This window comes from Corvus brachyrhynchos, unplaced genomic scaffold (genome assembly GCF_000691975.1).
Source record: "Corvus brachyrhynchos isolate BGI_N302 unplaced genomic scaffold, ASM69197v1 scaffold23, whole genome shotgun sequence".
NCBI classification, from domain to species: Eukaryota; Metazoa; Chordata; class Aves; order Passeriformes; family Corvidae; genus Corvus; species Corvus brachyrhynchos.
This window is the reverse complement of record NW_008238983.1, coordinates 4,956,729-4,969,511: the sequence shown is the minus strand read 5'-3', so window position 1 is coordinate 4,969,511 and position 12,783 is coordinate 4,956,729. Positions and strand designations below refer to the sequence as shown.

Sequence of the window (12,783 nt, the reverse complement as noted above, 5' to 3'; positions counted from 1 at the left end):
GTATCCTTCCACAACATTGAGGAAGCTGTGCCCACTTTGAAACTCTCAGAAACATTGGAAGTCACAGATGGGTACTGCAGCCTGCATGTCACAGCAGTAACAAAAGGGGCTTCCAAGAGAAGATCTTTCTTCTTTATGTCTGTGACTGACTTTCCTCTCCATCATACAAGAGCAGATTACAGTGCATGTATGGAAGGAGGAAGGCTGGCTGGCCATTCAAACGTTGGCATGAAACAGGTTTGCATCCTAGCTTGTAGTGGCTAAACATCGTTCTAACATTTTTTCTTAAGAGTATATGAAGGAATTTGTTTCCTGGTAAGGAAGGCACAGCTAAATAAAAATAGCAGCCCTAAATCTATCTCTTCAGAAAAAAACCAACAAATATTCAGTACCGCTATCTTTTTTAATGAGTGGTATTGATTAAAAGGAAAAACAAACCAATGCTAGAGTGCAGAAACTGTAGAAGAAAATTTAATCTGCCCTTAACTTAAATTTGAAGGAAAAAAGTAAATTTCCACCTACAATATGCATGGAAAGTAGCACAAGTTCTAAGAAACTCTACCATGAAAAACTTGGCTATGACATGTATATCTAAGTAATATCTCTGCAGAAAATCAGATCTTGAGGACGCTATGAATTTTCTTTTTTTTTTTTGCACTTTTTCCAGTAAAAAATCACCAAGGATCAGTTGATATACAATTTTATCGTAACACTGTAACTGCAACTCTGAACCCAGACATGAATGCTATGGCATTATTTCTGCCATCCCAGATTCAGCAACAACAATTAGTAGGAAGTCCAGAGACATTACAAAATTGAGAACCATGTAGCCATGAAAATTTCTGAAAGGTACCAATATATATCCCAATAACCTTGGGATAAAGTATCAAACTGAGTAAACCTTTGCATGCAAATGTCATGTAACAATAAAAGACTGCAAGTCACTGGTCACAAAAGCTTGTCCGGCTCACATAAGAGACTAGTAAGTGTGAAAAAAGTAATGTTTCAGTGCGTTTCACACAACAAAAATATGTGCATGAGTGCAGTTTATAATCATTACAGTTGTAAAACTATAGTAAGTGAAATTTAGAACATTTAGTAATTAAAAAGTGGCAACTAGAAATGAAAATGTAAAAAAAAAAAAAAAACAGATGAGAGGAAGAGTTTATCTGGGGTTTTTCCCTAAGCCAAGACAACCATATGCTGCACCAGCTGAAAAATCAAAGTGATTTTCAATGTCAGCCTCAGGCACTGGTAGGCCTAAGCATCTCTATAGGTGCAACTAAATGGTACTGATGATAGAAAGGAGTAGTTTTAGATCCTCTGAGAAATCCTGGCTTGCATAAGGAAGGAAAAACATAGATAAGAGAGAACAAGAGAGCGGCAAGATCTACATCAGAGAAGGCACAACCTCCTGACACAGAGGACAAGGCATTTCTGGATATTTTTGCTGCAAGACAACCTAACAGCAAAAATTGTTATCTGCTTTAGTAACCACTAATTGAAGTTTAGGCCTCCATTAAGGAAACTCTTTCCTTGCCTTGCATTTTCTGATCAATTTTCATCCATCTTTTATTTTTTTCAGAGGAAAATAGCAACTCTTATTGATGCCATGATAATTTTTGTCTTTTCTTTTATACCCCTGTTATACCTTTTTACAATTTCTGTATTCTTAGTGCTTTTTGCCTACATTCTTGGACTTGTTTGTTCAGCTAAGAGACTAAACAGTTTAGAAGCTTCATAGCTAGGGATCAGTGTGCCCCAGACCCCAAGGTCCTCTCCAGAACACATTCTGTAAACTAAGATAGAACCATCCAGGGGAAGGTTCCTTGGGGAGGGGGGTTCACTCGAGTCTCTCACTGGGGAATCTTTGATAGATATGCTAATTAGTAAAACCTATAGTGTTATACCCGAACTTTTTGGGGGTGGGCATTGCGGTGTGCATTTTGGTGCATTCGACCTGGAGATGTGCACCTAAGGATCCTTAAAATAAATACCAAGGTAAAATCCCTTTTCCCCTTCTAAATGTGTTTGAGTCTTGATTTTAAGACCAGGAAAAGGCATCAATATGAATAAATCTTCTAGATAGAGTGAATGTGACTGAATAAAGAAAAGACCAAGAAGATCCATTTTTGCCATGGTATCTACTACTTTTTTTCTAAAGGAGAATAAATTGAAAAGCATTTCTTTTAAATGCTGTATGCATGACACAACATGCTCTGTTGTTATCTCATTTAGTCATGCAACTCCTTATCCATGTAAAAGCAACAATGTATGACACACCTTGAAGAGTGTTTCATATGAAGTAAAAGCTCTGTTAGCATTTAATCTTCTGCTGCACACACATATTTAAGGAAATAACAAAGGAAGATGGGAGAGAGCAACAGAGTAAGAGAATAAATGCAGGCACTGTATTCTGCTATACAAACAGCATCACTCATTTTCATTTCTTCTTTCTGATCAGGTTTTAAAAGCAATTTCACAACCAACCATACATTCACTGGTGAGAAATTTTATTCTGAATTTGCCACAGACACAGGTGTCAAAATATAACAAATGGTTTTCATCTCTAAATAATACAACTCTAAGTAATATTATTATGCATCTCATTAGGGGAAACAACAGACCACATATATTGTGAATCTACAGACAAACCCCTGTGGGTGACTATAGTGAGTTGTTCTCTACACTTCTATAAGATCAACATGATCATCTCTACATGTTTACTCACATCAAATTTTGTCATATTCTATCACATTCTGCTACTCCTTATCACAAAATTTTAAATACTACCTCATTAATTCTATGTAGCAACTTGCGTGGATAGCCAGTCACCTCCCAGACTGACTTTAAAAACATCAATATCTGAGGTGCATAGCTGGAGGAGAATAGTATCCCTCTGCCACTTCAAACTCAGAAAACTTCCAAAACTGTTAATAGCTACCGGGAGTATTAAATGACTGGTACTGGCTTGTGAAGTACTGGGAAAAGACAGTTTAGGAGAGAGAAGGGCAATAAGCTGGAACTAGCACTGGGAAGTTAAAGGACTCCCAGCCCAGAACAAATTAATTTCTGGTGCCTGCAGGGAAACCCAAAATGCCATCTGGCAGCGGGACGCAAGCAGTGCACTTATGTTACAAACACACTGCTCAGGACCACTGCAGAATCAGCCATCAGGAAGAGACCCAAGGGGCCCATTTAGCATATTCTCCAGCTCCAAAGCAGGATCGATGCTCTTTATGTCATTCCTGGCAAATATCTACTATGTTGTGAAAATTCTTCAAGCAAAAACCTATTCCACTGCTTCAGTATCCTTATTGCAGTCCACCTTTCTCTGAAAAGAAAATTACTCTGTCCCCTGTACACTAGGTTTTTGAAAACTTACCATGTCCCCAGGCAATCTCCTTTTTTTTTTAAATTTTAATGTAAGAGTCTGATGCACTAAAGGTTTTCTTGGACATTAAGTTTCTGATAACTTAAGCCACTCCTGCAGACTCTCATTCTTGCATTGTGACCAAGGCAAGGGCAATAGTTACTTTGAGCATGCACAGTATAGCAGGACTTGAATAAAGAATTGCCCCCTAATGCATAATTAGGAGATCAGGCAAGTGCTGGAGGAGTTTAAGGGCCACAAAGACAAAACCAGTTAAATGGCAAGATGCTTTACAGCAAACAGGCAATCTAATTTTGTACAGCAAACAGCAAATGTAAACTAGGAAGAGAGGGGAATGCACCACATCAAGTGACATAACAGGTTTGGTGCTACAGAGAACCCTATTCGCATATCTTCCTTGAATATCTTTTTTTTTTAACTCTTGCTACTGGCAGAAACTTAACATCACAGACATTCATATTGCAGGAGAACAAGTCTCTAAATAAGCAAACAAAGCTAAAACAAAACTGTAATCTGTGTATATCTAGGCACAGAGTATTAGAAACATTTCTAACAGTAAGTTTTAAAAGTTGTTTTTTTCATTTCTTCCTTCTCTTTCTTTCCTTTTTCTTTTCTTGCAAGAAAAGTACATTGAAACAATTAAGTAATATGCAATTAGTTATCAAGCATTTACAGCTTCTTACTCACCCACTGGAGACATTTCTGGGACACTGGCAACATAAGGCCCATCCAGAAACTTTGGCTCATTATCATTAATGTCCTGCACTTTGATGATGAATTCTGATTCAGGCTCTAGTGGTTTCTTGGTGTCAACATCCACAGCCTGGGCCCGGAGTGTGTAGAAAGGTTTTTCTTCTCTATCCAGGCTCCTTATGGCATGAATGTCTCCTGTGGTCTCATCAATGGTAAAAACCGTGCCAGCACCATCTCCTGAAAGGGTATATTTAACAGTGCCGACTCCCTTGTCCAAGTCAGAATGAAGCTTGAGAAGAAAAGAAAAACAAAGGGGAGGACAAAAACATTAATGGTTTTTTCTAGGCTAGATGACAAATATTATTTTAATTTTTTTTTCTGCAATAAAAAACATTGAAGGAACCAACTTCCTAAGTCCTTAACTGCCTCTAAGTGCCTGGAAAAAATGTGGATAGTATGTTATGTAAGACTTTTACCCTTATCTAGTAAAGCACAGAGAGCAGTTCAGCAACTAAAACTGCAATGAAGCAGGGCTTCACATTTGTTATAAAATGACATTTAAGACCAAGGATGTAAAATCACCCATAACCACATCAAACAAATGTGAGATGACATGAGAGTGTCAAAAGCTTTCACAGGCATTTAGCTTTCAGAGAAGTAGAAGGGAAATATCTAATTTTTATTTCACGAGCAAGAGCTTGATGGCATCTAAAACTCAAATTCATACTTGGTTTAAAAAAAGAAAATATACACCTCGTGATTACAGTAAATGCTAAACAGAACTAAAAGTACTGCCTTTTACACAAATATTTGATCACTTGCTTTTGCTTTTCTGAGATAATCACACTGCAGACTGAAAATCTAGGAGTTTCTTGCTCATTTTGAAAGAGTACAGAACTCAATATTTTCTGCCTTAAATACCAGTATACACATTTTTCAGGCTATTACTCTTATGAATCTCTAGTTATAATTAAAAAAAAACCAAAACAAAACAAACTTGAATTCACCTTCTTGGATGTTTTTGTCCCTGTAATCAGTGTCTGTCCTACAATAAATTTAATTTTTTTAAATGCAGGAATTTTTTTAATCCGAATACTGTATAATGAGCTTCTTTCTCAGATGCCTTCACTTGCTCTGTACTCATCCTTTAAATGCATCTGAAAGCTTTGAAAAGATACTCAAGGTTACATCACCGATGTTGAAATAGTTTTTAAAATATTCGTCCACTTTTCCCATCTAATGAGGACTAAAAAGATCACTATAATGGACACCGGTCGGAATGGAGATTTCAAGAGTGAATTCTCTTAAGCTGAATTGTAAAGCGATTATGGATATAGGCTTTATTTACATGATGTACTGCCCAAGGTGAAACACAGTGGAGGAAACATGGGACATGAAAGGAGATTATGTAGAAAATGAATTACTGAGGAACTAAATGGTTTTGGTAATGGGGCAAGAAGCTAAGCTACAGAGAAGGAGGTAAAGGCAATTACTAACATTTATAGCTATCGACTTGAAATTGAAAATAGGTCCTTGTGACTGTGGAAGAGGTCATGGTTTGTGGCACAGAGCGAACATGAACATAGTCTTCTTTGTCTACTTTTTCATCTCATCATTCTTGCTCAGTGAATATACTAAATTCTGATCTTTCATCTAGCTGTCCCCCACATGAATTTTAAATTATCTCTCTAGTCCAAACCAAAGCATTTTGCTTCTGAGGTATTAAATATTTTCTTGCTTACACAATGAAAACATATTGCAGTCTGAGATAATTAGTGTATATTTCTTCCTCATCATTTTAATTTAAGTGGCTCAAAATTTCCTGCTCAGTAAAAACTTGGTAATTTTTCCTCCATTATCATTTAGAGGCTTACAGACACACATCGAGAGAAAAAAAACCAAAACTTTGATGAGAAACCTTGAAGAAAAAAATGTTAGAACTTTTTAGAGGAAACCAGACAATATTTTTTGTAGTGTCCCTATATTAAATAAAATTTGTTTGGGCTTCATTGTGAAGACTATCTTGATGCATACTCCTGGAAGTAAGAATATCACGGAGCAAAAGAATGCAGTTACAAAGCAGGAGTTTGTAAACAGGGAAGCATGACAAGATTACTCCCATCTCCTGTCATCGGATTTGGCACTAAAGCTGAGATGGTTGAGTGTATTTCTGATTGCCAGCTGTAGGTTTTATGTTCAACTTGAAACAAATCAGGCTGCATTGCATGTCTTATCTGAGCCCTTGGATTATACTAGAGAGAAACAATTATAGTTGCTTTTCCTAGCTGGAGAAAAAGCAGGAAAAGCAAGGGCTCCCAAGACAAAGGAAGACTGAAATACAAAGACTAGGCTAAACATAGCTTTTTTTTCCCAAATGTATTGGAGAATAAAAGCTTTATTACTTGCAGGATTAGCAATTCTACAGTTACAGATGTGTTCACTGGGCTTCACAAGTATCACACTGCTTGTATCACCTAGGAACCATTCCACCTATTCAAGCAGAGCTCCATTGCTCTGCATTAGCTGGGATGTGTCCCATTGTATTTATTCACTAAATCATGCTAATCGGCTGATTTTGATACAGGCTTCCTTAGATACCATTACTGGACAATGTGCAAATGCATGCTTATCTGTAACCCACGCTGAGCTATGCAATTTGTGGGGCAATTCAACATTACACAGTGTCTAGTTACTGTAGGGGAATAGCTGATTGATTTAATTTAAAATTAAATAAATTATCCGACAATAAAAGGAGTGCAAAACTTAGATTCAGATAGGATGAGCAAGAAGCTAGTATTAGGTGTACTAACACAACACTAGGAAATAATCCTGACTTTCAATGCCTTAAATTTTCCAGAAAGCAGTTTAAGCTAAAGAATAAGTGCTTGCTACTGTGTCTTGATTTATGTGCTACAAGCTGTATTGCACTGGAAGAAAAGACATTTATTTTTTTGTGCTGAAAAACATACAGAAGGTATGTGAAAGACTACTTTTTCTGACACTGTGTCCACAGCAACTTTGATTTTTATCCCATTTCTCCTTGCTTGCACTTATTTTCTAATTCTTGGTCTTCCACTATTTCAGCAAAATTTGAGGGCAAAAGAACAAGTGCTCAGATCTTACCTACTTCCCTCCCCACAATGTGTTTCCCTTCCAGAATCACATGAATTTACTGCAACAAGGTTGTACAAATTATGGTATTCACACAGGTTGTCTTAATTTTATGTTTTCCCAATAAATCCTGAATATTAAAAATGTAGCAAAGGCTTGTAAATCTGAGGGACTTGTTTCTACCTTTGCTGAAATCCACACTTTTATTCTCATTATGTAAGTGTCAGAGACTGAAATATTGTAATTTATGACTTAAACATTTTCTTGAAGGACTTTTAATATTGTATTACAAAAGCTGCAAAGAAGACTACTGCACCCTGGATGGGGCCCTGACTGAGGCCTTACACTGCTCACTGATGAAGAGAAGATAAAGTAACAACTCAGGGCTGGGGACACTCACTGAGCACAGGCTTAACACCTCCAGGATGAGGACCGCAGCCCCAGGGCTATCAGCTGCCAGGCTCGAACAGACCCTCGCACCAAGGCGTGGAGGGAGGAGAGGCTCTGGGTATCTGGGAAAAGCCTGTGGTCAGAGGTGCCGTGACTCGTGGCGTGGCATAGCGTGTGGCGGTGTGGCCAAGGTGGCAATGGAGGACCCTCACCACCAGCAGACCAGATGGAGGGGAGCAACGAGATGTTGTTGGGACCCTCAGATGAGTGATTTGCTTCCACCTAACCCCTGTCACCTCTCCCTGTTCCCCCACCCCCCACGCACACTTCTTTTTTCTATTTCTTTCTCTCTTTCTTTTCTCTTCCCTTCTCTTTGCCTCTTTTACCATCAAATAAAATACATCCATTTTTTGGCATCAACATCTAACCTCGTTTGGTTTTAGTCTCGTTTCTGGGAATATTTTGAACCTTCTAAGCTCTTTCCGGTTTATGCACAGAGATTTAGAGTGCTTTGCTTTTCTGGATTTAAACCGGATCATAACAGTAAGTAACACTGTTTAGTGTCAGACCTTTGGGCAAATCTGCCCCAACTGTAAAACTAATAATTTCTTGCATCAAAATCTGTTAGTGCAGAAAATCTTGAATATTTTTCTGCAATGGCAGAAAAAGATTCCATAATTCTTGCTAATGTGTACAAACAATAACACATATGGCAAAGGAAATGACTGATTAAAAAAAATAAAGTATGAATAATAAGATGGAGACTATTGTGAAATACATTGCAGAAATCTATGCAGAAATTATGGCTGTGTTTTTGAATCATATCCAGTACCAGATGCCAGACTGATCAGTCCACAAGTCCATGTGACCTAGCAATCTGCTTCAGCCTGTAACAAGCTGAAAGCTAGTTCGCTTCAGAGAGGATAAAAATTTGGTAACAACCCACTACTAGCACATCTGGGAGAAATTATTTGTTCAATTCTTCTGACAGTTATGTCCCATTCCTAACAAGAAATACGATTGCCTGTATTTTAGCAGTAAATTAAGATCTTACTGCTTAAATAACTCCTTGTTATCAGGTCTGTGTCACTTCAGGAATTCATACACCTGCACAAATAATTTCAAACTACATGAAAGACCAGGAAATGCATTAGGTAATGTACCTCAAGAATGGCTCTATACACCTTGGTAAATTGAACATTGCAGGAGTAGCTGTTCCTCAGTATCCTATGGTGCTGATTTTCCCTTCAGTATCCTATTCATCTGATCCTCAACTGTTAACCATCTCTTTCCTCAAATACTTCAATGAGTTTTATTAATACAATCATTTCAAAACTCAAATATGTAAATTCACATACACAGGTAAAGAAACTGGAAGCAAAAGAAACTTAACAAATTGCAAGGCAGTCTACTTTAAAATGAAGCAATCACTATATCCCCACAAATCATGCTAGAACAAGGGTTATGACATCTGCCAGGATTGCTGTGATCTTAATTTCACAGCGATACAGACATTGAAAAGTTGTTGTATGGGTTGACAACTTCCCTTTCTGCATTTCCCATCCTCATAAAAAGAAAAAAACAAAAAAGGTAGAGAATGGAGTAAAAAAGTTTTAAATTTCAAGGAATGCTTAACATCCCTAAATTGATATATTCACCCTATGATGCACTCTGAGATTCTAGGTCTTATTCCACTGCCAATTCCACAGGCTGAAAAAAAAAAAATCAGTCCAACTTATTTGTTACTAGTAAATCAATTTAAATGCTATGTTGCAGTGCATATCTGGACTGAAAAAAAATGGTAAATGTTCCAGGCTATTAATCATTCCTTGCCTGTACAACAGTATTAGTTATCAGTCCCACATCTGTAACTTTACATCATTTTTCTTTATGCAATGTATTTTTAGGACTTTGTTCCATTATTTCCTCTTCCTGCACCTACTCCCAGCTATCACCATTCATCCTGTAGCCACCAGCTCCTCCCCCTGCCCTTTCTTGGGTAAGATGTGCAATGAAAACTGTTTGAGAAACCAGAACATCCATTCAACTCCAGTATTACCTAACACTGCAAACATGGAATGATGTCCTGAACTGAGGAAAGGGAAAAAGGCCATTTTTGTGCAGTTAACATAGATGAAAGCAGACCTATTTTGACAGATCTCTACTGCAAAAGGCTGTGTTGGAACAGGGATACCCACTACAAGAGAGGAGGGTGTAAATGAGCCTGAGCTTTATATTTGGAAGACTGCCCTTTTAAAATATAATTATTCTACTCATATTTTCTCTTGCCAACAACTCCATGGTCTACACAGATTGCATAGTTTCTTTTAAAAACTGATAATTAGAATCTAATGTACTGCTTTTACACAAATGTATTTATTCCTCCCTTCTAAAAAGGCATAAACCCTGAAAATTTTCCTAAGTTTAAAAAGGTTGTGGGGGTGTCAGAGACTTTAATTCAGGACTTGGAGAAATAAAAAAATAAACAGTCTAATTGTTGCTAATAAAACCCAATAAAACAGTTTTTCATTCTTTCCCTCTCCATCACACACACACAGGGGACATTTAGGGACGAGGTAAAATCTGCTCACAACACGGTCAGTGAAAATGTTTCCTGATCCTAGAAATTTGGATTACCTAGGGCATCTTCTAAATAATAAGTTAATATGCATTAGGCAGGCAAGACAGCAGACTAGAGCTTGTGTTGAGAAGAGTTAGGACACTACTACAAATGGGTCAGATGAACACTAATAGTATATGGAAACAAGGAACAACTAAAATCACACAATCAGAGAATCCTTTAGGTTAAAAAAGACCTTTAAGATAGCTGAGTCCAACTGCAAAATTATGAGGTAAAAGAAAGGTGAACAAAAGTAGAAAAGAATGTTTTTTTTAAAGGTCATTTGGAAAAGAAGGTTTAGTTTCCTTTCAAAGCTGAAAACTATTTGTAATAGAAAGAGGTGTCTTTGCCCTAGCTTTGTACAGGGCTTTTATAAGAGACTCCCATCTGTAATTAGGCTTTCTGAGTACTATGAGAATTTCAAACAATAATTACAAACATTAGTTAAAGGATGTGCATGTGTGTGCGTATATATATATATATACAAAAAATTTTAAAAATATTATTTGAATTAGAAAGCTGTGCCTATATTATCATGATTAATTTTCTTCGGGTTGTATTTCTATGTCTTCTCTTTTTATGTTTAGTAAAATATCTGCTTCCAAAAATTGGCATTCTTCTGACTACTTTTTGTAAAAATAGTAATAGACAATGTGGTTCTGCATTTTGAAGTATCCTTCTGTTCAAATTAGATTACAATACAATCTCATTCAAAAGGAATTACGTAAAAAAGAATTTCTACTCTTTTTCTAATGATTCTTGTTTCACAAATAAAGCTGAGCTTTATTTAAATTAAAACACTTATTATCCAATTAAATAAAACATTATCTCCTTCTGACATGGGGATTTAGTCTAAGCACACTAAGTCAGAACAGACTTTTCTGATAATGAGTGTGGTTGTCAGGCAGTAAGATGATGGCAAATGAGTCATTAGAAAGGAATAAAAACACTACCTGACTTCATCAGTTCAGATAAGTCTTCATCTCTACCAACATCATGCACTTGAGGGGTAAAGGATTGTTATTTTTCTAATTCTTCTCTACATTACTTCTTTTGTTGCATTATGTGGAATTTAATAAAAATACTTATAAAATCACAGGGAAAAAAACCCAACAGTCCCTTCATGGAATGCCATATACATAAAAAATACTGGCCAATGAAAAAAGTTATGCACTAATAAAACATTGAAATACTAAAAAATTCTCAATAATGTCTTAATATAATTTAATTATACAAGTAATTATTCATGTAAGTTACAAGTTGCATAGATTTCTGACGATTATTTCTGCATCAGCATTTTAGCTGGAGCTGACGCATATAGAAACTCTGTGTTCTGGTCCTCCCTCTTCAACTCTAATGCAAGAATCAATATTAGAAGTAATTTTTTAAAATTAGATTATTCTTACTGATCTCATATAACTCCATGTTACAATGTGCTGTGTACATATGTTGGTAGGTTTAAGTTCACAGTTATGTTGAAAATCATTTGAGAAAAGTGTTCTGCAGAATGGTGACAGCTGATGTGAACATCAATTTGATGAGGTCTCTGGGTATAACCATTGTCAAGTAACAACATAATCACAGATTCCAACAACAAATTCCAGTATTGGCTATTAGACAGCAACAGGAGACAAAATTTGAGGAAATTTGTCAACTTCCAATTTCCTCTTTATCCAGTGCAATTTTATATATCCTGCCAAAGAAAAATGAGCTACAATGGAGTGTGCAGCTGCTGCTGACAGGTCAGTGGAAAAGGATTTTACTATATCATTAAATTTTTATAATTTTAGAATTTTTCAAAGTATTTAACAGGAACCGAGCAGGGGATTGAATCTGAAACCCTCACAATCCAAAACCCTTAATGCATCAGATGGGAAAAGTGAGGTCGTGCCATGTATCCTCATACATAGATATAGCCTTTTCTTTTCACTACTATGCACCTGAAATCTGTGGCAAATAATCTTCTGGGTTGAAGGAGCCTGTGGAAGACATCATCTGTTACTAATGAATGCATTTGAATTGGCACCAGTAGGACTGGTTTGATCTACACCTGTGAAAGCACTGGTATTCCCTCTGTACCCTTGCCTGGCTGGAGTCCCTTTGGTTAAGTCAGAGCATAATGTTGATGTCCAAAACACAGAAATGAGGGAAGGGGATTTGCCACAAACAGGGCTCTGGGGAAAAAATCATCCCAGCTTTAGGCAGGAGATATCTGTATTCCTCTTCAAGACAATACTTATTTACTGATTCTGAAAAATAATGAGGAAAAGACAGCATTACAATCAAATTCTAACTCTTGTTATTTAATTGTGCAAGATCAGCAAAATGTTCAATAGGATTGTTGTAATCAATTAAAATGGTAAGTATGAAGGGGTGGTGATCTTTTGAGGTAGTGTATGTGATTGCAGTATTATCTTTTTGAAAGAGGAATCACTGTAAGAATATCAAACAGAGCTGCATCTCTCTTGATAATACATACTGTCAGTAATACATTTTTTTGCACTGTGTTCCCTGCTGTATCTCTCTACAACACATATAAAAGATCAGTGCATGAAAATATGAATTAGGCTGCATG

The 12,783-nt window shown here is 36.7% G+C and overlaps 1 protein-coding gene across 4 annotated transcripts in view; it reads right to left on the bottom strand.

Moving 5' to 3' along the window:
* LOC103618747 (cadherin-12) overlaps window positions 1-12,783 on the bottom strand; it is a 442,407-nt gene that overhangs the window by 132,785 nt on the left and 296,839 nt on the right. For 3 of the 4 annotated variants that reach the window (XR_001863453.1, XM_017738754.1, XM_008637182.2), the window contains one exon: window positions 4,082-4,376. Coding sequence is in view for 2 of the 4 variants with exons in the window: in XM_017738754.1 (XP_017594243.1) it covers window positions 4,082-4,376 (295 nt within the window). In the remaining 2 variants the exon portion in view is untranslated. Of the gene's footprint in view, window positions 1-4,081; window positions 4,377-12,783 lie in introns of those variants that run through there. The other variant, XM_017738755.1, reaches the window with a different exon arrangement.